Source organism: Phyllostomus discolor, chromosome 9 (assembly GCF_004126475.2).
Source record: "Phyllostomus discolor isolate MPI-MPIP mPhyDis1 chromosome 9, mPhyDis1.pri.v3, whole genome shotgun sequence".
In the NCBI taxonomy this organism is placed as follows: Eukaryota; Metazoa; Chordata; class Mammalia; order Chiroptera; family Phyllostomidae; genus Phyllostomus; species Phyllostomus discolor.
The window spans coordinates 81050259-81076189 of NC_040911.2; the positions used below are offsets into that span (position 1 = coordinate 81050259).

The 25931-nt window shown below is 56.3% G+C and overlaps 1 protein-coding gene across 3 annotated transcripts; it reads right to left on the minus strand.

The window, feature by feature from the left end:
* Nucleotides 1-28: 28 nt before the first annotated feature.
* On the minus strand, nt 29-17670 carry HSPA12B (heat shock protein family A (Hsp70) member 12B). 3 transcript variants are annotated; one of them, XM_036009605.1, is made up of 13 exons: nt 17537-17667; nt 12818-12877; nt 10976-11073; nt 9828-9967; nt 7396-7582; nt 6944-7048; nt 6518-6634; nt 4434-4608; nt 3587-3673; nt 3050-3154; nt 2694-2952; nt 2041-2144; nt 29-1476 (listed from the first exon to the last, which is right to left on the minus strand). In XM_036009605.1, exons 2-13 carry the CDS (start codon nt 12858-12860, stop codon nt 821-823), a joined length of 2076 nt encoding a protein of 691 aa, XP_035865498.1. In that variant the 5' UTR covers nt 12861-12877; nt 17537-17667; the 3' UTR covers nt 29-820. The 3 variants fall into 3 exon arrangements, with proteins under 3 accessions (XP_035865498.1, XP_028380734.1, XP_035865499.1); XM_028524933.2 differs by having other exon boundaries at nt 821-1476; nt 9828-9952; XM_036009606.1 differs by lacking the exon at nt 10976-11073 and having other exon boundaries at nt 821-1476; nt 9828-9952; nt 17537-17670.
* Between the last annotated feature and the right edge of the window lie 8261 nt (nt 17671-25931).

Sequence of the window (25931 nt, forward strand, 5' to 3'; positions counted from 1 at the left end):
ATTACTAGACCACTGGGGTCCCCTCTTGTGAGGTACCAGCATAAATGCTTTATTGTCACCCTGGGCAGGTAGGGCTGTTGCATGCTAGGGTGGGCATAATGGCACATTGAGTTAACTGGCAGAGCTGAGACCAGTCCTTAAGTGTTCCCTCTGTCCTAGTGCACTCCCCCCCCCCCCCTTTTGTGGTTGGGATAAGATTCAAGTGGGTCATTTACAGGCTGTCTTGGGGCCTTCCCAGGATGAGTCATCTCTCCTGAAACAAGGCCCACCCCCAGCATGCTACTTCCCCCACATTCCCTCATAATCACCTTGCACCCTCCTCCTCTATCAGCCTGCTACTGCCCTTTGTCCACCTAACACTTGTACTTGAGTGTCAGCACCACGCCCTGGAAGGGCCTACTACCCCTTGTCCCTCTTGTCAGCTTCCGGTCATTTTTCTGTGGCACAGGGCTGCTCTTCCCAGCTGCCTGTGTGGGCCGCGGCCATCCATCAGGCCCAGCAAACCACTTTCCTCCTGTAGCAGCCTTGTTTCTGCTCACCCTCCCAACTGCATCCACCCCCCCACCCTCCACCCCCACACTAAGTTCAGGCCAGGGCCAGTCTTCTGGTACATTCTGCCTTAGGAGTCACGTGTTTGTTCCCTGTGGGAGTGCTGAACAAGTCTTGACCTCAGTCCTTGGCAGAGCCCTTCAGCCTTACAGTCTACGGGCCAGGGCCCACTCCCAAAGCCAGAGCCTCTGGTGTGTCTCCACCCACCCTCCAGTGACCTCCGCTGCCCCGGCAGGGGGGCGGGGCCATGCAGAACCCGCCGGCACCTCCTTCAATTGGAAAGAAAGTCGATGGTGGCGCGCACTGAGCGATTGGTGCTGACGTCGACCGCGGTAACCTTAATCTCGGTGTCGCCAAACTGCATGGCAGCACGGATCTCGCGGCGGCCCGGGGGCGTACCGGCCGGGCCACTGTCGGTGGGCGTGGGTTCGAGCTCGAGGCTGAGCGCACCACACTTGCGCACACCGGGGTCGGTGATGAAGCGCGCGTCCTCGGCGGCGCAGCAGTACAGGTTGATGAGCACGCGCCGCTGGCCAGGGCGTGCGGGGCAGTAGCTGCGGCGTACCTCTTCGCCCAGAGCCACCGACTGCTCCGCAGCTACGAAGCGCTCAAAAACATCGGTGCACCAGCGGCGGCCGTCGCGGACCAGCAGCTTGTCCGGAGGGTGCCGCCCATCCACGAAGCGGTTGAGCACACCCACGCCGTAGGTGAGAGGCGAGCGGCGCACCCGCACCACGCCCGGGGTCTGCCCGAACAGCACGGCACCCTTGAGGATTGTGAGGCCCACGTCATGCGGGACCACCACGCGCAGGCCGCGGGGACCGAGCGCGGTCTGCACCGCATGCTGCAGCACAGCTGACTCGGCAAAGCCGCCCACCAGGAACAGCAGCTTCACACCGTGCACCTCCGGCCGTGCCAGCAGCGCCTCTGCGGGATGGGGTGGAGAGGTGGGGTAAGAAGGAGGGTAGGCGAGGAGAGGGACGCATAAGCTGTTGAGGCCACGGGCACCTCCCCTCCACCTGCCTGGCAATTAGAAAATAGCCATTTCAACTATAAAACGGTTGCCGGGTTTTGATGAAAGAAAACACTGAGCGCATTCACTCAAGGGCTCCTGGTCGCGCCTGCAATGCACCCTTCCCCCCACGTGGAGGACCTGAGGGAAGGATATGCCTACTGCTTGCAAGACGTTGAGCTCACCTTCTAGATACTTCAACTTATTTTATTTCCTGTGATAACAGTTTGGGGAACCCAGTACTATCACCCCACTGTAAATTGGAAAATAGGCACCAGAGATCATTTAACTTGGCAAGACTATTCATCCCTCCTAGCTCTTACTCCCCAGTGCACTGACCCCTCCAGGCGTTCCAGATGATTCTGGGCCTCGTTCCAGTGTGTGGATGTGTGGAGGTTTCCAGGCACCAACAGAGGCAGTTATTCCCGCCCCTGGAAGTGTATGTGGGGGTAAGTGGAGGACCAAGCTCAGGTGCTCACCTATGTGCTGGATGATCCCGCTGACTGTGGGCTGAAAGAGCTCGTTCATGGCCTCACAAGACATCCTGAGCATCCCCTGTGAGGACCACTTCACGAAGTTCACACTGCAGGGGTAGGGGGCACAGGCCCATGTGTCAGTGTCCTGGGTCCCACTGTGGCCCCAGGCCCATGTGCCCGGGCACGGGCTGCATGTTGTGTGTTACCCCAGCCCCACTCCCTCAGGGGCTTTAGTCAGGGCCTGCTTCTGTTCCAGGCATGAAGTTCCAGGAGAGGGGCCTCCCATGCCTCCTGTGTTGGCACAGTGTGTGTGTGTGTGTGTGTGTGTGTGTGCGTGCACGTGCACGTGCGCACGCATGTGTGGCTGGGGGGCAGGAGGAGATAGACATTGGTCCTTTCCCTGGGTCCACAATTCTCTTGCCCCAGCTGGGGCTGTGAATTCCAGCTGGGCTACTCATGCACCACTCCCTGCCACCAGATCGGCCACAGGTGTGCAAGCGGTGGTGCATCAGGCTGACTCCCACTGACATCAGCCCAAAGCTCCTGCTGCCAGACCAGGCACTGAGACAGCTATACCCCCTGTAGCCCATACCCTCCCTCACTGGGACTTTCCTGATCTGCACACCCTGCCTGAGCCTGTGGTCCTCCCGGCCCACCTGCTCCTGCGTAGGGCTGTCTCCACGTTGTGGCCTCGCTGCTTGCGGTAGAAGTCGATGAAGGAAAAGGGCAGTGAGATGTTGAGCGCCCCCACACGGTGAGGGCCTGCCGTGCGCTTGCGGGCTTCGAAGGCTATGGTCAGATCCACCCAGGCTGCTGGCCGTTGCCTTTTGAATGTGGCGATGAAGTCCTCGCCGAAGATACGACCCAGCAGCTGCTCGAAGGCCAGGTCCACGCCCACAGCGCCATAGGGACCACCTTGGGTGGGGCAGGAGATAGAAGGGAAGTCAGTGCAGACCCCGCCACCAGGGGGCCTTGGTGGGCTGGGTATCAAGGGCCCTGCCTGCCTACTCACCTGACGCCTTGTAGAGCTCCTTGAGGGTGCCATGGGGCTGCTCCAGCTGGTGCACGGTCAGGTCCACCGTGCCTCCCCCGCAGTCTGCCACCACGTAGCGGTCTCCTGCAGCAGTGAGCAGGGCCACACGCTCGAGGCCTGCCTTGCATCCTCAGCCCTGCGCCCCCTCCCTACCAGCCTCCAGCCCTGCCCCTGGTCTTGAGTCTTGCTTGGGGTGGCAATGTGGAGGTGTGAGAAGCTTCAGGTGCTTGAACCTAAGGCCACCAGGTAGGGGCACAAGATGTGTGTTGGGGAATGGTCCAGGGCTCTGAAACCCCTTCCACGAAGCATCCCTGGGGGAGGAGAGTGACTTAGGGGTGTTAGAGGCTGTGAGTGGGGTGAGGGTGCATGAGACTGTGAGGGGGATGCCAGGTTAGGTATAGCAGATGGAGAATTTATAGGGGCTGGAGACAGCTTTGTGAATGTTTCCTTCCTGCTATCAATATATGGTGTCCCATAGGGCCCAGGACACATCCCACTGGTCTCCCATCTCCCCACCTGCTTGCATCTCTGCCCACAGCTCTCCGACCCCTGACTCCACCAGGAACGTGCGGCTGTGACGGGACCTTCGCAGCTGCTCACGGGCTGGGGGTCGAAGGACAGCAGGACAGTTAGGTTAGAAGGAGGTGCCTCAGCTACCACTCAGTCCTCAGCCTCCTGATAACACCCTCCGTGAGCACCTGAGGCAGCCAGTGCTCCTGAATGCCTGCTCCACTCCTGAATGGGAGAGGGCAGCGCTGACCCCCAAAGGGTCTGGAGAAAGCTCATGGGGTGATCCCATGCTCCATAACCAACAGCTGAGGGGAAGTATTTCTGGCTGCAGGCCCAGAGCTCAGGTTGTGGCAAAATCAGGGTTAGGAGGGTTTTGAGGAGCCGTGTGTGTGTGCAGGTAGGTCTTGAGGGACCCAGGAGGCTCAGGACTTGGAACCTCTCCCTGTCATGGTAAACCAGGTTGACTACAGCCGTCTCAGTGCCTGGTCCTGGCAGCAGGAGCTTGGGGCTGATGTGTGGTGGGGGTGGGGGGGGAACAGTTGATGTGCCAGGAGTGGAGAGGAGGAGACAATGGTTGTTTAGGGGGAAGCTCCTGCAGACCTCCCCTTCGGCTCAGAGTAGGGGCTGACTTCCTCCTTTGTCCAGTGCCCAAGCACCCCACCAGACTCCCAGACTCAGGGCTAGCCTGAGCCCTGCCCTCCTCAGACAGTGTTCCCCTAGGGAAGGGTGAAGCCCTGGGGCTTCTCCAGGTAGGGGGCCTCTCCATGAAGGACATGCCTGAGCTTCTGGTCTCAGTGACCCTCTGATCCTTCCGGGGCGACTGTCTCCAAGCCCACCGCTGCAGGCGGCTCACCTTGTCGGAAGCTGGAGTCGATGGAGCGGCGCTCGCCCAGGCGCCCGCTGCCCGGGGCCCGGCTGCTCAGGTCCAGGAGCTGGTGCAGACGCAGCTTGCGGCAGTAGACAGAGGCGGCCTCAGGCTCCAGGGCGATGAGTAGCTGCTCTGCATTCTCTCTGGACACCAGACCAGCCTGGGGATAGGTGGTGGGCAGGGAGGGCCAGGAGCACCATGGGCTGTCACACCTAAGGTGGCCCCTGGGGCAGGCAATGAGGGCCTGTGGGGCTCCCACCTCCTCCCCATCAAGCCCCACTCATGCTAGGCCTTTCAGGCCCCTCCATTCTGCACAAATTGGGAGCTGCCTCGCACTCACCCTGTGACCAAGCTGGGCAGGGGCATGGCCATGGCCAAGAACACCATGGGGTTCCCCAGCAGGAAGAGACCCTAGAGAGTGAAAACCTGGACTGCCTGGGATCTGTGCTTCTGAGCTGCCCAAGGCGGCCTGGGCCGCAACAAGGTCCCCTTCACAGGAGCAGGACGGACTGGCCAGCTGGGCCCTGGCTGAGGGATCAGTGGAGACTCTACACAGTGTGTGTATGTGCGGGGTGGGGGGCGAGTAATGGGCAGACCCGCACTCAAAGGAGATGAGGGCCCTTCAGCCCACTGAATCCTCCGCCTCCGCCAGCCCGTGTCAGGCAGTGGCCACAGGTCTCCCCACTCCCAGGAGAACTCTGTTCCTGGGGAATCTAATGTAGGAGGAAGGAAACTCTTAACAGTGAAATTTCAGGCACCAAGACAGGTCAGTGTCGGGGAGAAAAACACTTGGAGCTGTTACTTCCTGTATCAGGATGGGGGAATCCCTGTGGAAAGTCCTCTATGGTTTTGTGAGATTCCCTGCATTCTGACCTGGTGGGGGATGGGGATGGGTAGGTGCTGATACTTCCTGCCCAGGGCCAGCCCTTCCTGAGCTGGCAGCCGAGGAACCATGTGGGAGGAAACAGGGCGGGTAAACTGGCAGGAGGAGGGGCACTGTGGTTGGAGGGGTGTTTGTGCTGGCTGGGCACAGCCTCGCTGCCATGCTGGTCTTTGCAGGGGTATGTCCCCTAGGCTCAGGGTTGGCTCTTTCCAGAGACAAGCATAGGCACCAGGGGCATGCCTGACTCCTGGGTATGTGTATGTGGGCTGGTGGCCCTGGTATCTTCCAAGGGGTCTACAGGCAGGCCTGAGATCCCTTTTGTAGGTCCAAGGGTGTCCCGAGGACCCAGGGTCAGGACCAAGTAATGAGTCTTGCTCTGGAAGGCTCTGTTCCCTTTTCCTCCCATCTCTAGGGAGAGGGGGTTCCTGAGCTGCACCCATCATTTCTCCAGGCCTTCGGTTATCTCTCATGGTAGGAAACCAGCAAACATTGGCCCAGGTCACCTCTCTCCAGTTTCATAGTCCTATTTCCTGTGCTTAAGAACTCACAGTATTTGGGGCCGTGGTGGTGGTGGTCCTGAACACACTGATGCTGGCTCAGGTGGGTGTTCTCTGTGCCCTGCCCAGCTGTGGGAGTGTTGGCTGCAGTGGGCTCACAGAGCTGCCCTCAGCTGAATGGGGACCACCTCACTCGGGGAGGATTCCCCCTGTCCCCCAGTAACTAGTGACACACTGATATGGGTGCACAAAAAACCAGCCCCCTCACCTCACCATGGCCAACTTTGGGCTACAGTTCTCCCCCCAGAGCTCTCCACGGGATCAGGCTGAGGCCAGACTCCAGCTGAGGCCACATCCTGTCCTCCTCACCCCGTTTCTCCCAAGAGCCCTTCTTCAATAGACCGATGCACACGGATCCCCATCTGGGGCTCTGCTTTCAGGAAAGCTGACTTAAGACACTAGCCAAGCTGGCCAGGGCTGTGCCTCTTGTCCCTCAGCCCTCTCCCTGCAACCCGCCCCATCCCCCAGTGGCAACAGCCCTCCAAAATGCCCAACAGGGAAAGGCTGGAGGTCTTTCTTTACACAATGAATCTGTGGCCCCAAGAGTGGTGGGGTGAATGAAGGTGTGTATGGGGCCATCCCTGGGGCCCTGCCAAGCAACATCCACGGTCCCGCCTGCATGGCCTCACCAGGTAGGCAGCCTCCCGCATGAACTGCTTGGCTGGCTGTTTCCAGATTGCAGGCACTGTCAACACCCAGCGCACAGTGTCCTTGTCCGGCAGCGATGGGCACTGCTCTCTCAGCTCCTGGGGCAGGAGAGGGCAGTGAGAGAAGTAGCTGGCTTGGGTTAGAGGAGGTGTCTTCAGCCCTCAGTGGGAGCTGGAAGACCTAGTCAAGCCTCAGGAAGGACTTCCCAGTGGAGTTGGGAAAATCTAACACTACTCCCTCCACCAACGCCCATATATATGCCTGATGTAGGCTGTACAAGACAGGAAGGCAGGAGAGAACACGACCTCTGACAACAGCTACCAATTGGGGGTGCAGGGGATGGGCTAAGGGGAAAAGATGGACTCGGGGGTCCCTTGACTGCAGTGGGCAGCGATGGAGCCGCGCACCTGAAGGGCGTGCTCCTTGAAGAAGCGCAGGGCATGGGCGAACACCTCCAGGGCAGGCATCTTCTTTCCATTCACTGCCTCCAGCTGCGTCTTCAAGGTGAGATCCTGGCAGGGACACAGGGCAACTCTGTAGGAGGCTCTAGTTCCGCCCCCATTTCCTGGCGACCTCTCTCTCTCTTAAAATCACCCGGTTCCCTGGTGCTTCCCTCACTGGGCATGGTCTGAATTTGGCTCTAATCTCACATTGGTTCTGCCCCCTCTTTAGCCCCGCCCCTCCCGTAACGCTATCCCCCGCCCCGCCCCCATTCTTTATTTCTAACCTCCGCTCCCTTAGCCACCACACCCCGCCCCTCCTCCCCTTTTAGCTTCGCCCGCCCTCCATTAGGCCTGCCCCTTCTCTTCCAGCCCCGCTTCCCAGTTTGGAGCAGGTCCTGAGCCAGGACGTGACTCACAGTGGCGCTGTGGATCTTCATCTTGAACTTCTCGAAGTAGAGCCAGTCCCGTGCCTCCTCAGGGTCTAGATCGTGGTAATAATCACGGGCAGTGTAGCCAAAGCTGTGAAAGGCACCCTCCGGGGTCAGCAGGAGGCAGGTGGGTGTCTTCTGGTGCGCCACACCTGGGTCCCCGCCCTCCCATTTCCTGCGGAGACACAGGGCTATCAGTGGGGTCAGCAGCAACGCTCTCTTTGCGAGGTTGGATGATGGCTCTGTGATGGTGTGTGACCTTCGCAGGCCACTTAGCTTCCCCCAGTCTCAGTCTTCCAGCCTGTGAAATGGGAATAATAACAGTACCTGCCTCTTAGGGTTCTTGTGAAGATGAGGATGGTGCTCAGCATCCAGTTAAATCTCTTTGAATGCTGCTCTTATAGGATCCTCCCTATCCGTGGGGCCACGGGATCCACCCAACACTCTCAGTTCCCGCTCTCAAGAGGTATACCATTTGACCTCGCCTCCCTGCACTCTCCACTGGGAGCAGCAAGCCTTCATCCATCCATCAGCCTGGGTCTGGCCTCCCGGTGCGTCTCTCCAGCAGCCTAGCAGAGGCCTTCTCCCAGCCAGCTGTCTTGCCCTGCTCAAGGCTGTCCTCCACAGCCAAGCTCTGTTAAGGCATTCATGACATTCCTACCCACCTCAGCAGCTATCCCCCAGTTCACTGCACCTCTGTCAGACCCCCAAAACCTGAATGAGATTCCAAACCTCTCTGTCCACAGGTGCATCTGGACCTCGACCCAGAACTCCCTGCCCAGTTCTCTGGCCTAGAAAATCCTTCCCCCCTTCTGCCTTCCCTGGTGCCCTGACTCTTCTAGGCCAGCTCACCACTGTGGCCCTTTGGGGAAGGAGCTGGGGATCCAGGCAGAAGGAACAGTGTGTGGAAAGGCTTCGTGGTGTGAGAGAACAGGAGAACTCGCTGGAGTGGAGGTTAGCTCAGTGTGCAGCAGGAGAAACACAGGAGTGCTAGAAGGACATCAAATGCCAGATTAGAAGTCTATCGTGGTGGGGTTTGGGTTGGGTAGTGAAAAGGCATGACCATAATTGCCTTTAGAAAGGCAACTGGTCCCCGTGTAGCAACAGACTGGAGAGGAGGGAGGACAGAGAAGAAAAACTGCCCAAGCGAGAGAGGATGGTGGCCATGGAGACAAGTGGGTGGGTAGGTACTCCAGAGATAGTAGGGAGACAGAAATGATGGGACGTGGTGGCTGCTAGGGGTGGGGAGGGCCTGGGAAGAGGCCAGAATGTCCCCCAGTGACTTCCTACGATTGTCCCCTGCACAGGATAGAGACAGTGTCCTTGGCTCCTGCATGGGGCCCAGCATGGGCTTGGCTGCTGTGTGCCGACTCCTGTAGGGCTGTAAATGCTCAGGGCCCCTGGCTGCATGTGGGTGCGGACGGAGCAGAGAAAGCGGAATGACAGTCCAGGCTCATGAAGGTCAGGTCCCTGTATCTTTGGGGCAATGACCTTTCTGTCTGTCTCTCCGTCCACCCTTCCATCCAGCCTCCCAGGCCCTGGGGAAGCTCCCTGATCCCCCATTCCAGTCTGGGCTGGGAGCTTTGGGGTCTTCTATAGCTCCACTTACTGGCTGCAGCCCCACTAACATACATTCCAAGGATCCGGGTGGGCAGGTCTGGAGGGAGTGTTCAAAGAAATGTGTGTTTGAATAGCACTTGACATCAGAATAGACTTTTCGAACACCTCTTTCCAAACAACTGTGTGACTGGAGTCAACCTGGTTAACCCTCTGATCCTTTACGTCCTTGGTTTTCATTTGTGGGACTGGACCTGGGAATCTGCCCCAGAGAAACCCCAGCACAAGTTTTCCAGGCAGGAGACTCATTGCAGTACTGTTTGTAACAGCGAGAAATCAGAGAGCCCCGAAACTGCCAGCGGAAGGATGGGTACATTACAACACATTCACCCTATGAAGTACGTGGCAACTCAAAAAGAAAGCTACTGCTTTCTGCTACTGCTCTACGTATGGATGCGAAACATCCACAAAACAGCGATGAAAGTTTAAAGTAAGGCAAATTGCATGACAACTGGCTTTTATTTAAAAACACACATATATACATGTATGTGTGTTTGTGTTTGTATACAAGCCCAGATATCTGTGCATTTTACGCTATGTTTGTTATAGCTCAAGAAATTGTTTTCAAGTGAAAAACAGAGCCCGACATTTGCTGCCGAGGGCAGGGAGCTGCTCCAGGAGAAGCTGAGGGCCTGGGCCTGGGGCTGTCCTCTACCTTGGTGCCCCAGAGGGAGCCTAGACTTGGAGTGGGAGGAGCTTGGAGGGTGCCCCGAGTCTCCTCAGTGGCAGTCCTTCTGGGACCAGGCCCATCCCAAGGTGTGAGGATGCCCCCCACCCCCATCTCCGAGCCCAGTGGCCCTCACCTCATCATGTGGATGGCCTCAGGGTCACTGGCAAAGCTGAAGGCATAGCCACTGGATGTGGTGCCAAAGTCGATGGCCACCACCACGGAAAAGGAGGCCTGCTGGGGGGCTCGGGCCTCAGGCTTCTGCAAGTGCAAGAGCTAGAGTCAAGGACAGCCCAAGGGCCAGGCTGACTGTCCATGGGAGCCCCGCCCTCCCTTGGCCGTGATCTAGACCAGCCTTGGTTCACCCCACCCACCTACCCTCCCGCCTGGGCTCCCCTCCCTTTTCAGGCTCCAGGCTGATCTCTGGAGATGCCAACTGCCTCCTAGGTAGCCCTGTGCAGCTTTTGGCTCAAGCCTCGCTTCCCTACTTCTGGTTCTCTGCCCACCTTCTGTCTGTACTGCCTTAGCCCCGCCCCCATCTCGCACCCTTTCACAGCCCAGGCCCAGCTGGGAGCAATTACGCTCCTCCAGACAGCTTCTCAGCACAGGGACCAGTGTGTGTTTGACCCTCTTGCTCTTTGTGGCCACAGTGACACAACCAGGCTGTCTCTCAGAGTACAGAGGCCCTGTGCACGTGCCCAGAGTGCTCCCTGCCTTCCCCTAGGCCAGGCCCGGGCTCCCCGAGAACAAAGGGGTCCTCGGGCTGGATAACTAGGGTGAGGCCGTCTGGGGTGAGACGCCCCAGGGAGCTTGGGGAGGGCTATGTCCTGGATACTTCAAGCGAGTAATTTCCAAACTGTTTTCTTAGCAACGTGTCTCCTCTTCCCCAGATATAACTTGTATTCAGGTGGGGCTGTAGTCAACAGGAGGGGGAGCAACTCTGGGGGGCTCAGTCCAGACCTTGGAAAACTACGGGCTCAGAAACACACCCGCTCCAGGAGGCTGGCTGCAATGGCCTTTGGGTGTCATCCTGGAGGGGGAGGTTAGGGTGTTAGCATGTGGGGCTCACCTCAACAGAACTGTTACCCTATGGCCCAAGGTCACTTAAGACTGACCCTTCTGCAAAGAACATGACTTGTATGTGCTGGGGCAGGAGACCAGGTGGCCCCCCCCAGGCCCGGCTAGGGCTGTGCCAGACACCAGGCCTTGCTCTCCAGAGCACCAGCCCCCCGCCCCCAAGACCCCCTAGGCCACCCACCGCCCAGATCCCCAGTCCAGGCTTACTGGAGACTGAGAAGGTGTGAGGGGAGCAATGCCACAGCTTTCCTGGGTCCTTGGGGAGCCGGGTGGGCTAGGAATTGGGGACCGCTCTGGGCTGGAGCCTGCAAAGAGAGGGCAAGTCACTCTGTCACAGTCAGGGTAGGGGGCTGGTGGCTGGGCCTCAGGCCTGGGAGGTTCTCCCATCAGCCCTTGCTGGGCCAAGGCAAGGGTACCCTGCTGAGGAAGGGGGCCTGGGTGGGAGGGGAGGAAGGATGAGACAGAGGCAGGAGCGGGCTGAGGGCTTGTCATCGGTGCGAGGTGACCATCCCTGGAGGATGACCCGTGGCTCAGTGGGGACTCCTCATCTCCCGCAGCACCCCTCAGACATAGTGGGGGCGGGGAGAGGGGAGAAGCACTGTGGGGTTGTGGGAGACTGAGTTTGAAGGTAGAAGGGTGGGGGAGATGGGGTGGCTAGAGAAACCAGAAAGGTGGGGGAACTTCGAACCCAACTGCTCAGGGTTCTGGTCAGAACCTAAGGGAGCAGCCCCCTTTCCTCACCCCCAAGGCCAAGCAAGGGCAGGCCCCACTGGCTGCCTGCTGAGAATGAAGGTGGGGCAGCCCCTCCTCCAGCCCTGAGGGCTGTCCACAAAAGTGGGAAGTGGATCCCAAGTTGTCCCTGCCCTTCACACTTACATCTGAAGCCATTATCAGGGGCACGAGGCCTCCCGAGACCCCCTCACAGGCCCGGGCTGAGCCGGGCCTTTGCTGGGGGGGAAGCAGCACAGCCGCCATCGGGCAGCTCAAAGCCTAGACTGGAGGCTCGGGCAGCTCAGGGGTCTGCCTGGCTGGACATCCCCCAGGCGTGGGTGGCGGCCTGTCACCACCACACTGGGCTGTGCTGAGGGCCCCTGGGAGGAGGACTGGGGCTGCCCTGAGATTCATGGATGGGGATGGGGAGGCCGGTGGGGTCTGGCATGAAGACCCAGGGACAAGCAAACTGGTCTGTGTGGCTTCCAGCCAACTCAGGCTCAAGGCCTGTGCTCCCTCAGCGGCTGCCCTGGTGTGTGGCCCCAACGGCTCCCAGTTTTTCCTGGTGTGGGGAAACCCTGAGAACGTACTCGAGGGGCTGATAATGTGGGGGGCTCTACAAAGTGCCTGGACAGAGCTGGAGTCTGTCCTGGGGTGCTGGAGAGGGCAGGGACACGGTGGTCACACCCTCAGGGCTCCCTTTCCTTGGGTGGCCAGCATGGGCTTAGGCCCTGCCACCAGCTCCAGCCTGAGGGGCCAAGTCGCCGTGCTGCTTGAGCCTGGGAAGGGAGGCAGGAAGGAAGGCCCAGCCCACCAGGTCTTTGTGAGTGGACTTCCTGAGGAGTGTCCCTCCTGCCTCCTGGCTTCCCACGCCTGCAGAGAGGCCACAGGCAGATGCACACACACACACAGAGTTCTGTGGACACAGATCTGGTTGCCGACATACACACTCTCACTCAAGGCCCCGAGCAAGGCAATCTGCTCACAGAGGGACACACACACACACACACACACACACACACTCACTCACACCAGGTCCTGTGCACACAGACCCTGAACAAACCATTCATATGCATGCAGTCCCTTGCACAAAGCACTGCTCTGCACACTCACACACTAACAGATGTGCAGGGGGTCCCACAGATATGTCCTATGTGCACACTCGTGTGAAGTATGCACAAATGCACACACGTGCACAGTCCTGTGTGCACCACCCTCCCTATACACACACATGCTCTCAGGAACTTCTGGGAGAGGCACCCCTGTTTGGACTGGGGTGCGTCTCAGTGCAGGGGCAAGTGGAGTGGTGGGTGGGGGCAGAGGTCAGGGGGCTCTTACCGATGTACAGCCCCTGCAGGCCCAGATCCGGGACGGCCAGCATCTTTGCAGGCCTGGGCACTGTGAACAGGAACAGACATGCAGAATGGTGTTTACTTGTTCTGTTGTTCCCTCATTGAACATTTTATTTCTTTACTTTAGGCTGGAGTCCTTGGAATCAAGTCCCAGACTTCATGCTGCTTCACCTATAAATTCTTTGGTACGTCCCTCCAACAGACAGAGACTTCCAAATGCGTCGCCCATACGCCTTGCCGGGTGTTAACAAAAATAACGATAATTCCTTAATCTCATTGAATGACCCATCCCATAGGCCCAGGTTCCCTCAAGAAGGTCTTTTTAACAGGCGCCTTTAACAGGAATCAGGACGCTCCTGACTGTTTTCGGTGCCCACTCTGTGCCAAGTGCTGGGGGGCATCCGAGGCCCAGAGAGACATGGTCTCTGCCCCAGGAGCCCACAGCCTGGGCAGGGAAGAAACTGACTATAATCCGATAATCACCCAAGTGAATTTGCAGTTACAAAGGATGCTATCAAGGTCACAGCTGGAAACAAGTGAGGCAGAGAGGGGAGCGTGGGGAGGCTGGGGAGAGGGGCTGAGCCCACCCGATCCTGCAGGCAGACCCTCCTGGCCCCTATTTTAGGTTTGGTTTTACATGAAGGGCAACAGCAAACCTTGAAAGGTTTGAAGCAGCAGCGGAGGCGGGGGCATGACTCGATGTGCGTTTTTTAAAATCCCTCTCGCTCTATGGGGAGTGTGGATGGCAGAGGGCGAAATGGAAGCAGGAGCCCACTCAGGGCTCCAGGCGCTTGATGATGGTTATGGCTGTGTGTCTGGAGACAGAAGCGGAGAAGCTTGAGTTAGAGGTTGAAGCCAACAGGGCCGACAGAGGATGGCTGGATTGGATATGGGGGATTGGGAAGAAGGAGTCGTCAGGGATGATGACATTTGTCTGGTTCAAACTGGGAGGTGGGTGATGAGATGGAGAATGCTGGAGAAGCATGTGGGGGAGGGGCCGTGTTCTGGTGCAGTTCCGAAACTTCTGGGAGCATAGTACACACCAAGTGGTCAGAGGATACGCGATCTAGAGGTCAGGGAGGAGCTGAGGTGGAGACGTGAGTTTGGGGGTCATTGGCAGACAGCAGAGTGGGGGGAGGAAAAGGAAGGGAACCCACACGTAAAGGCCGACTTGAGGAAGGTGGTTGGGCTGAGGAGACCAAATGCCTGTGGTGGTTTCACGATAATCGTGGTCGTTCCATGAGACTGGAAACACCTGTTTGAATGCCCCAGGGCCGCATTTCTGTGGGATGATGGAGATGCAGTGGGAGTCAGGCAAGGCGTGAGCAAGGGCAAGAGAAGGGAGCTGGCACTCCCAGGAAGGTGGCTGAGATCAGCAGCTGATGTGCGGGCAGTACCTGGGGAACAAACAGACAGCCAGAGCCCACTCTCCCTCTATGTATCCAGTGGCCCGATCGGGAAGTTTTGCTAATAGAACACCGACAGACACCGAGCTGGACACTGTCACCCACGCCCCACCCCCCACTCATACATCCACTCTTGCTCAGGAACAATTCATACACACTCAGTCCCATCATACACAGACATGTCCAGGATACTCCCACATGGCCGGCACCATGGATATTTACAGACACACTCAAGCCTGCTATCATTGGGGATGCACGATTGGGTGCCCAAGAAGCAGAGTCAGGGGAAAGATAGAGGCTGGTCATGGGCACTCACAGAGCAGCTGGGTGATGCTGAGAAAAGGGAAAGCACATAGACAGGGTGGGTGCAGGCTTTGAGAGCCAGAGACAAGAGCCCAGTTCAGGGTGATGGAGTGGTGTGTTGGAGCTGGTTGCCACCGGCTGGTAGAAGCTGATCTGTACATCTCTATCCAATTCCGCATTCATTGATATCACATTGGTAGCTTGAAATCAGCCACGGTGGGAGCATTTACACGACAGAAATGGGCAAACACTACAAATCAGGTTGTTTTCCCTTTTGCAGAGTTGACTGTAAAACATTTACCAGCATACATTGAATCCAGGCCACAAGGGAGAAGCTGGCAGCCTTATTTGTACATTGTTTTGATTCTTGAGCAAAAACTCACTGAACATTTTGCCCTGGCTGGTGTGGCTCATTGGGTTGAGCACCAACCTGCTAACCGAAGGGTTGCCGGTTCAATTCCCAGTCAGGGCACATGCCTGGGTTGTGGGCCAGGTCCCCAATGGGTGGCTTGAGAGAGGCAACCATACATTGATGTTTCTCTCCCTCTCTTTCTCCTTTCTCTGCCAGAAAGTAAAATAAATAATTTTTAAAAAATGAAAACAACTTATTGAGCATTTCTTTATGCCAGGTTCTGAGCTAAGTGATGGGGAAACACTTTTTTCGATGAATGAATAGGTTTCCTGGGCCAAGGCTATTGTAGCTGGAGGAGAAACAGTCTACGGCTACCAGGAAAGAAGAGTCCGGAGCCGTCACTCTGAGCTGGATTCCACATGTTAATTGGGTGCCTGTAGTCTCCCCAGCCGTCTGAAGCTGGTCCAGTTACCCCCATCTCTGGGTGCCCTACACTGGGGTCTCAGGGCTGTCAAAGGCCTATTTGAGCGCCTGGCTGGAGTGCGTCCCGTGCCTCTCTGAGCCCCAGCGCATTTCCTGCAAAGTGGGTCATGCAGGGGGCTTGCGGGGATCAAGTCCAGGTAAAAAGGTGGTTGACCAAAGGCAGGGGGTTGGACAGATGTCAGTAATGTTCTTTCCCTTCAGGATATGGATTCTGAATTTTCTGTCAGAAGATGTTGTTCTTATTGAGAGTTTTATTACAGTCATTCTGCATTCTTTGGGGAGAAAGGGAAGACCAGAATCGATTGGTGTTGAAGAAGGAGGATCTTGCTGATTTCCTTGAGAGGTGGAGGTAGAAGGGTTGGCAGCCCGTCCATCTTCAGGACCCCCCCCCCCCCCCCCCCGACCCCGCGCGCACACACGCCCAGAAACGTTTCAGCAGAATGGGGCTCAGGACAACCTCAGCTCCCAAAAGCCATGTGTGGGCAGAGTCCACAGCTGGAAATGGAGTGAGGTAGACCTTGCCCCAGGGGCCCACTGATTTCAGACTGGTGATGCTTAGGGTTCAAGAAAAATTGGGTGGGGCAGTTTGATTTACACAGAAAGTGACTTCATTTCCTGGCTACAAGCACAGGTTAAACTCTGACCCCAGCCTGACCCCTACCCTACCCACAGACACAGATCCTTAACTCTGCCCATGCACTGGCCCATCCTTGCCCATGGGCTGATGACCCCTACCCCTCAACCTCATATGGACCTCTGATCTTCAGCTTTGCCTTGACTCCTGACACTGACTTCTACCCAATAGGTATGATCTGTCAGTCATTGGGTGTGGCTGAGTGGGGACTGGAAACTGGAGACTCCCATCCTAGAGGGTCCCCCAGAATCACCAAAGCCTAGGACGCCTTGACTGATGGAGAGAATTCTCCAAGGATCTATTCCTGGGATGGGGTGTCAAGGCTGGGTACTTAGCCCCCCCAGAGCGCTGGGGGCATTTGGTGTTGCTGGATTTCAGGGCTCCACACACACCTGCCCTCGGCCTGTGAGATCTTCCTCCCAGTCATTGGCAGGAAGATCTTCACAGCTCCCCTCTCTCCCCTACACATTTCCAGCCTCTCCCACCCACTGCTCAGCCCCCTGCCAGCCCTTGAATGGAACAGGAATCTGTCCACAGGCAAAGAGAGGCCACAGGCATTTCTCTTAAGCCAGAGATTGGGTCAACCAGGGCCCAAGGGGCAGATCAGAAACCCCAAAGCCTGCTCCCGTCTGTCTCTGGAGAGGAGCCCTCCGGGAGCAAGACCAGCGGGGGGCTGCCTCCTGTGCTGCGGCAGGGGTGACAGGAATGGCCTCCTGAGGCCCCTCCCGTCCTCAACTTTTCTTTCCATACATCCTGCTCCACCCCCATGGGTCCTCATCATGGGAGCAGCCAGTTCACAAACAACCTCTGTCCCGCAGGGTGCAGGCCCTGAAGCCCCTCCCACCGTCCCCCCATCAGTGCCCCATCACCTCCCTCGCCTTCTGGGGCTCGGGAACTGCCTTTGCGCTCACAGGGAGTGGGTATTTCAGAGCTCAGTCTCTCCTGCACACAAGCCTGCTATTCAGACAGGCTCCCCGGTCCTGCAGGGGGCCCAGACCCCAGCCCACCTGGACCCGGAAGCTAGCCTCACAGAGGGAAACCAGAGGTCCCGGTCAGAAGGCCAGTCCCCAGTCTGGTACCGTGGCACCCTGGCCACCCAGCTGCCCTGGAACTTCTGGGACCACAGGCCCTGAGGCCCCCAATCCAAGATGCTCTCCAACACACACACACACACACACACACACACATCCCAGGTATCTACCTTAGGTCTAGGGACGTGCCCTCCACAAGGCCCCCTGGAGCAGCCTCCAGCCCCTCACCAGCTCCCCCCGCCCCATCCCACAGCACAGGAGTCTCTCCAGCCCCTCGCTGTCTGCAGAGTGTGTGTGGGGTCCCAAAGTCTGGATGGGAGCCCACAGTCGCAGCCCCGCTCCAGAGAGGAGCTTGCGGATCTGTCCCCAACCCGGACCCCCAAGCTCAGGAGGTTTGTGGCGGGGTCTCAGCCAACAGCCCAGGATGGGAAGGATGGTTAACCTCTGTGCCTTTCTCCTCTCTGCGAGCCCCGCAGCCTCTCGCCCCAGAACTCACCTCCGCCCTCCCGACAGCGCAGTCTCTGTCCTGCCGCCTCGGTGGCGGCCCCGCAGCCTGTGGCAGCGCCCTGGGCGGCGGCCGCAGCCCTCGACGTGCGCCGGGCCCCGCGCCGCCCACCCCGCCCGCCGCCCCCTCCCCCAGGCCGGATGGCCGCTGCGGCTCCGCTGCCGGGTGGGCCCCGCGCTCTCAGCCCAGATGTGCGAGGCCGGGGCGGGGCCTGCCTGCGCGGGGCCTCGCCGAGGGGCCCAGCCTAGTCTGGCGTCCAGGGCCCCTCCCTGAGCCTCCCCTTCTCCTGGCAGCCCGGCTCCGGAGCAGCCCGGGGGGTGGGGTCGGGGAGAAGGGTGAGGAGGGGAGGTGGAAGGAAAGGAGGAGGAATTCCATACCCACGTCGGCCTCCTGCGGCTCCGCTGCGGAGGGGCACCCCTGCCTGCCCCAACAGGTCCACCCCGGGGCTCTGCTTACGCCAGCCCCTCTGGGAAGGCCCTTATGCTCGGGAGAGAAAGCACACCCCAGACCCCTCGCAATACCCTGTCCCAGACCCCTCCAGTCCCTTGACCCAAACCACCCACCCTGCGATCCCTAGCCTGGTCTTTAAGGGTCAGAGACAGGATGCTGAATTGAGGGTGAAGGCTCTCAGACCTGAGGCCAGCTCTGTCCTTGCTGGAGTCTGGGGCAGAGAGGGAAGGGTACTCACAGGCAGGGGCCCCACTCCCCGCAAGGGGCTCACTCAGGACTCATCGCACCTGCACCAGGAGTACCCAGCCCTTCTCCTCCGAGGGCTCACGGCCTTCCTCCTGACCTAACCCAGGTCCTCTGGGAGATGCTGGGCCGTGGCCTCCAAGAAGGGGGTTTGCAGGGTGGAGACCCCCTATGGCTAGGCTCCTATAAGGCAGCTGACTGACCTTGCCCTCCAGGACCTCCTTGTTCTGGTAATCCCTAGCGGGCCCCTTTTTCTCCACCACATGTGCCCCTAGAGAGGCTCAGGCTGGACACCAGTGGAGGCCAAGCACTGCTTCTTAGCCCCAGCTGTCTGCGCTCAGGTACCTGGTCTCCTGTCTGCTCCCCTGACCCCATATGAGGGCAAGGCCTGCACAGTTCTTTGAGTACCACAGCTGCCTCCCACGCCTAACCTTTGCAGGGGCCACTTTCCCTCCTGGAAATACTTTCCCTCCTCTCTGCTCACCTAAAAGGCTCCCCAGCTAAAGTGTCACTTTTCCTAGGCTTGTTGTCCTTGTTGTCAGGACCACTGACTGCCCCAGAGCCACCTGTGAGGAGGTTGGGGGTGGAGATGTGCTGCATTCATTTTTCAAAAGATTTTATTTATTTTTAGAGAGAGGGAGAGAAACATCGATGTGAGAGAGAATCATCAATTGTTGCCACCTGCATGTGCCTCTACTGGGAACCAAACCCACAACCCAGGCATGTGCCCTGACTGGGAATTGAACCGGCGACCCTTTGCTTTGTGAGACGGCACCCAACCAACTGAACCACACCAGTCAGGGCCTGCACCAGACAATTTTGGATGTTGTTACTTGGCCAGTAGGCCAGCAAAGGTATCCAGGCAGCAGCCTCCACTGGCTGCTCAGCACGTGTCTATATGAGTGTGTGTATCTGTTGCTGAGTCAGTGTTTGTGTGTGTGTGGGTGTTTTGTGTGACTGGTTTTGTGTGTGTCTCTTGGGGTGTCTGTGTGACTGTGTGTATTTTATACGTGTCACTGTGTCCTGTGTCTGTGCGTGAGCGTCTGTCTGTGAGTGTGTGGCAGGTGCAGGATGGGGGCTGGCAGGCCTCCCTTTCATGTCGGAGGTGGGCGAAGCCTGGGCGGGTTGCAGTGTGAGTGTGTGCAGGGCGGGCCTGTGAGTGTGTGGGAGAGGGGCAAAGAGCTGACCCCTGCCCCCAAGCACACAAAGCACGTGGGTCTTCTGCGCTCCTGACCCTTCGTTCCACCTGGGCCAGCACCCGGTCCTGACCTGCTTGGAGGCAACATCCCTCTGTCCGTTGGGCCCTGGGCGAGAAACCGGCCCCTTGGGTCTTGTGGGTGCTGTGTCTTCTCGGAGAGCCCCCAGCCCTGGTCACCACCAGGTGGGGCTTTTAGGAAGACTCGGTTTGGAAGGCAGGAGTAGGGCCCTCTGCTTCAGGTGCCCGCTGCCGGGCCTGGCAGAGTGTTAGAGCAGAGGCTACCGTTTCTCTTTAGGACATGTTGTTCCCCGACGTAAGCGTATGTGTGCTGATGGGCCACGGAAAAAACTCAGTCTCCCCCCAGCCCTGCCTCAGCCTTGCTGCTCACTCTACCCCAGAGCCTGGGACCACGTGTGCAGGGCACACTCGTGCATCCGTGTGCACGGGGGAGGAGGGTGCCCCCACAGCGTACCTCAGGAGGCAGAGGCTTTTTTCACCAGTAGACTGTGTCTCGTGTGGGCTGGTGTCTCGTTGGGCACCTTACTCTGCGACTCCCGCTGCCACAACACCCTGGGGTGGCAGGGAGCATCCTCATTCTATAGAGGACAGAGCTGAGACTGAGAGAGAACAGAGCACACGTTGTAGCAGGCTGGCGAAGGGAGGGCTGTACCTGGGCGCCCAGAGGCAGAAACCCTGCAGGGCGGCCCAGCACTGCCTGTCTCTTCCTGGGGGCAGGAGGTGGGGGCTCCTGAGACAGAAGCCTCTAGAGCATTCCTCTACTGGATTCCTGAGGTGCGAGCTTCCTTCCAGGAATTACTCTGCCTGCCCCCACCCTAGTGGACTTCCTCTGGGCGGCTCACAGCCTCCGTCTGCATGGTTTCCCTCACTGGAGATGGGAATGTAGGAGGCCCAGCCCATGGCCAGGAGTCCAAGGCTCGGCCTTAGTGGTGCCCTACCTCCACTGTTGCCGGGGCAGCTGGCACCTCCTCCTTCATATCAAAGAAAGCCCCGGGGTCCCATATCCCTGCTGCGCCTCCCTCATACCCGGCCCCATACAACACCCAAAGCACCGGAATCGTCCTTTGCTCTCCGAACCCCGCACGGACACTGCCCCGCTTGCAGCCCCTTCCCCAGTGGGATGTTACTAGAGTCCTCAGAAGGGACACAGGGAACCTTTCCTGGAGGAGGTGACCCTGATCTGAGCCCCGAAGGAGGCTGAGAGAGTTATCCTCGTGGAGAAGCAGGAAGGGCATTCCAGGGCGGGGGAAAGGGTGCAGGCAAAGGCACGGCTGGCGGATTGAACAGGAGGCAGAATGGAGTGGACAGGGTCAGCCACAGCTGGATGAGGGGATGGGTATGTTTGTCCCTCGTGCTTTCATGTATAGGCCTGTCTTTCTTTCTTTAAAAAAAAACATTTTATTTATTTATTTTTAGAAAGAAGGGAAAGGAGGGAGAGAAACATCGATGTGTAAGGGAGACATTCATCGGTTGCACACCCCCAACAAGGAACCTGGCCCGCAACCCAGGCACATGCCCCGACCGGGAATCAAACCAGCGACCTTTTGGTTTGCAGGCGATGCCCAGCCCACTGAGCCACACCAGCCAGGACTAGCCTGTCTCTGTCTCCTTCCTCAGCAGGCACCCTGGCCTTTTACTCAGGAAACCCCAACTTCACTTGCTCCACTTGCGTGCCTTCTGGTTGGGGTCTTTGTTCTCTATTCCGGACCACTGGGAGTTCAGCTTCCTCACACAATTTTCTCTCTGCTCACCCCTTCACTTAGCTCTGGTGACACCTCTCCTTGCCAGCCCCTGCCCCACGGAATTGCCCCTGTGTGAGGGTGTGGGGTTACAGAGACTCTGAGGGAGACAGAAATGTTGGTGGCAGATGGTTAATTCCGTTTCAGTCGTGTTAAGTTGGAGGAGATTGTGGGGCTGCTGTGTGGACAGTGCAGGCTGCTTCTCCCCCATATCCATTCTCTTCCCCTTAATATTGCAGTCTTCTCTTTTTAGCCATGCACATGGCCACCCAGCACACGGAATGGGTTTCCCAGCCCTCTTGCCGCTAGGCGTGGCCGAGTGACTAAGTTCTGGCTACCAAGATATGTTATGTGGCATCTCCCAGCCTTAATCACGGCCAGGGTTGCCCGTTGTTTCTTGTTCCTCATCCTGCTTTTCTCCAGCTGCCACGGGGAATGTGGATGGGGTCACTGGGACTCTGAGCACCTTGTTGGACTCTGAGGTTGAGGGACACGCCCTGGTGACAGCGTAACAGTGGCCTGCAAGGAGACTGGCATGGAGTACAGTCTCCGTGCCAGCCCAGGGCTGCGCACTGCTGGGCTTTTAAGTGCAAAAGAAAGAAACGCTTCTGTTTAGAATACTGTATTTTCAGGCTCTGTGACTCCTAGCAGAACAGAATCCTATCTGATTCCACCCCAAGGAGAAATGTGGACGAGGCTGTGGGTATACCGACCTGGAGCTCAGAGCAGAGTTCGGAGCTGCGGGTAGAAACTTGGCAGCTCTCCTTATGGAGACGGTAATTGGAGCCACGAGAGTGATGAGGTCACCCAGGCAGAGTGTGCCATGTGAGGGGCGAGGGAAGAGGGCTGCCAGCCCACCCCCTGCCCATGATCGGCAATTCCAGCTTTGCCTCTCAGTTTCCTCCACCCCTCCCAACACCGGGAGGATTCTGTCTCCCCCCAGGCTTCTCAGCTTTGATGGTGCAGAATCAGGATGGGGGGCGAAGACAAAGGGTATAGAGACTAGGGTTGAGGGAGATTGTTTTGAGGAGTTTTACATTTTATTTATTTTTAGAGAGGGGAAGGGAGGGAGAAAGAGAGGGGGAGACATCGATAGACTGCTTCTTGCACACCCCCAACCAGGGACCTGGTCTGCAGCCCAGGTGTGTGCCCTGCGACGTTTCGGTTCTCAGACCGATGCTCAATCCCCTGAGCCACACCAGCCAGGGCTGTTCTGAGGAAATTTTAAAGAAAGAATTGTAGGAGCAACTGCAGTGTGTGTGGCAACGTGGATCGAGGAGAAAAGAAGGTTTTGTAAGATGTGGCAAGTATCCTTTTCATGATACTCAAGAACTCGGGTGAAACTTGAAATATGCGGAAATTATTTTTTGGTTGCCAGACCAGACCTCTTCTGTCATCACAGCACCCGAGACTTGTCCACTTGGAGGATGGCTTTAGAAATATTACATGAGTAACCATACTCCCTTGGAGCAGCAGAAGGAAGGGAGAAGCTGTGTCAAGGACCCCGGGCTCGTGTGGCACAGACCCCGGGGGCAGAAGCGTGTATCTGGGCTTCACGAGGCCCGGAGCCAGGAGCTGGGGATGTTCCAGCGGCCAGGGAGCTGTTGCCCAGGCTGCTGTCCTCCCCCCGTTGCCTCCTGGACTCCCCTCTCCGCTGCTCTGCTGTAGCCTTCTCCTGCTGCAGATTGCTTTTTAAAAAAGTGAATAGGCTTTATTTTTAAAACAATTTTAGATTTACAAAAATATTGAGCAGAGAGTACAGAACATTTCCATCTGTCTCTCCCTCATACACAGTGTCCTAATTATTGACATCTTGGAGTAGTGTGGTGTATTTGCTACAATTAATGAACCACTATCGATACATTATGAGCTGAAGTTCACAGTTTACATTAGGGTTCACTTGTGTGTGTTGCACATTTGTGGGTTTTGACAAATACAGATCATGTGTTCACCTATACATTGGCACACAGAGTAGTTTCGCTGCCCTGAAAGTCCTCTGTGCTCCACCTGCTCATCCCTCCCCTCCCCGATTTTCTGGCAACCAGTGATCTTTGTGCTCTCTCTGAAGTTTTCCCTTTTCCAGAATGTCAAAGAGTAGGAACCGTACAGTATGTAGCCTTTTCGAGTTGGCTTCTTTCACTCAGTAACCTGCATTTAAGCTTCCTCCATGTCTTTTCATGGATTGATAGCTCATTTCTTTTTTATTGCTGAATAATATTCTATTGTATGTATGCAACATTGTTTATCTATTCACCTACTGAAGAACACCTTGGTTGCTCCCAGTTTGGGGCCATTATAAATAAATCTGCTATAAACATTTATGTACAGCGTTTTGTACAGACATAGTTTTCAACTCGATTGGGTAAAATATCTAGAAGTCTGGTTGCTGCATTATATGGTCAAACCATGTGCAGCCTTGTTAGAAACTGTCAAACTATCTTCCAAAGCGATCGTAGCATTTTGCGTTACCACCAGCGAAGGAGAGGCCACATCCTCACCAGGATGTGCTGCTGTCAGTGTTCTGGATTTTGACCATTCTCATAGGTATTTAGTGGTACCTCATTTTTATTTTAACTTGCAGTTCCCTGATGACACGTGATGTGGAGAATTTTTTTTAAAGCTTTTATTTATTTATTTTTAGAGAGGGGAAGGGAGGGAGAAAGAGAGGGAGAGAAACACTGATGTGTGAGAGATATATCGATTAGTTGCTTCTCACATGCCCCCAACAGGGAACCTGGCCCACAACCCAGGCATGTGCCCTGACTGGGAATCAGACCAGGGACTTTTGGTTTGCAGGCCAGTGCTCAGTCCACTGAGCCACACCAGCCAGAACTGAAGCATCTTTTCATATGCTTATTTGCTTCTGTATATCTTCTTCAGTGAGTTACCTGTTCATATCGTTTCCTCTTTTAAAAATATATTTATTTATTTATTTATTAGGGAGAGAGAGAAAAACATCAATTTGTAGTTCCACTTACTTATGCATTCCTTGGTTGATTCTTGTATGTGCCCTGACCAGGGATCGAACCTGCAACCTTGATGTCTCTGGACAATGCTCCAACCAACCGAGCTACTCAGCCAGGGCTTGCCCATTTCTAATGGGGTTGTTTGATTTTGTACTGATGAGTTTAAGAGTTCTTTGTATATTTTGGATACAAGTCCTTTATCAGATATGTGTTTTGCAAATATTATTCCCAGCCTGTGGTTTTCGTTCTCTTAAAAGATCGCCTTTTATTTATTTATTTCCTTCTCCAGGCATGTGATCGCCCCACAGCTCCTGAGTTTATTTGCCCTTCATTCCAGCTATGAGCAGATGCCAAATAGTGTCTCAGTTCCAGTTCCAGATTTTTGGAACAGATCCTTATTCGACCAGTTTGATGAAGTGAGAAATTAATTATGTCTGGGTGGGGTGGCGGCATTAAGATAGCTAGCCGGGAGGCTGGGAAATGTAAATTTTTTCCAGCCTCTCCAATGTAAACAGGAAAACAAACTAGAAAGAGGTGGGAAGGGAGTGCCAACCTTCCGTCCACACATGGGAGGTGGAGCCAGGGCGTGGGTGGGGGGCTTCTGACACGGTGTAATACATGCCAGTAAAGAAATTCGACCAGCAAATGGGACAAAACAAACGAACAAACAACAAAACTTCCCATACCCAGTTCCACTCCTCAGAACTTCTTCCTTTTTTAGCTACTCGGGAGTTTGGTGTCAGAATAGTAAATCATATTTTTTTTACCTCTGTTTCTCAATTAGTAACCCAGGAGAGCATCTAATGATCCCTCATCATTAAAGCAAGAATTTAAACCACACTGTCTCTCAGGTTCCCCGTGGCCACTTGTATTTAAAGCTTTGTTTCTCATCCACCCACCTCAGACCATGTTTCTTGAGCCCCAGCACTGTGTACGAACAATCAGCCCCTCCATGCCGCCTCCCTTCCCCCGCTCCTTCCGATTCCTGTCCGTTTTATCTTTGGGTTCCTATGGTCAAATTTTATAACACATTGTGTTCTGTAATTATAATTACATTTGCCATTCTTTAGCTTCGGTTTCATTCTGAGAGCTAAGAACTAACCAATCTTATGATCATGTAAACACCACTGACTGCAGAACCAGGTCACGAGGTGGGTCCTCACCTCCTCTGCCCTCTGCTCCTCCAAGGGGACGTTTGCTGTCCGAAGTGTTAAGGTCAAGCGCAGTTTCTTTTCTTACACCCCACTAATTGCCCCACATCATTGCCTCCCACGTGTTTGCTTCCCTCTTGGTTCGTAGAATAGACTTTGTTGTTTCTGGTTTTCTAATTACCTTTCTTTTTCGTTTCTGAGAGAAGAAACAGATGCCATCCCCATTACGTGACCACAAAGTCCACTTGCTGTGCACACTTCCCTATGCCTCGGCCCATTATACACTCAGTGAGATGTGGTCGCTGTTGGTGTGTTTACCCAGCATTGTTTTGGTGAATTGCTGTCCCCTTAGTCCAACTGTGTGACCTGGGTTTTTTCAATTGCAGTGCCTTTGGGGAGGGCTTGTACCCAAGGTCTGGCGGTTCTCCTTGATGGTGTCTCATCTGAGGTATGGACACACAACTGAGACATGGGAAAATGGAGTCTTTCTATGGAGTTTTGTCAGTGGTTATTGAGAGAGAAAGAGAAAAGCACTCATCCCTTAGCTTCAGGTAAGGCTTGATCCAGGGACCCCCCCAATAATGTCACCAAGGGCCCAGGGCCACTATGTGTTTTTCCTCT

What these genes read in the sequence shown, in the direction of transcription:
- HSPA12B (XM_036009605.1), bottom strand. Translation starts at nt 12,860, where the DNA reads ATGCTGGCCGTCCCGGATCTGGGCCTGCAGGGGCTGTACATCG. An exon ending in GAGGCCATCCACATGATGAG is followed by an intron (nt 7,583 to 9,827) that starts GTGAGGGCCACT and finishes GTGTCTCCGCAG; the next exon opens with GAAATGGGAGGGCGGGGACC. An exon ending in TCAAGGAGCACGCCCTTCAG is followed by an intron (nt 6,635 to 6,943) that starts GTGCGCGGCTCC and finishes CTCCTGCCCCAG; the next exon opens with GAGCTGAGAGAGCAGTGCCC.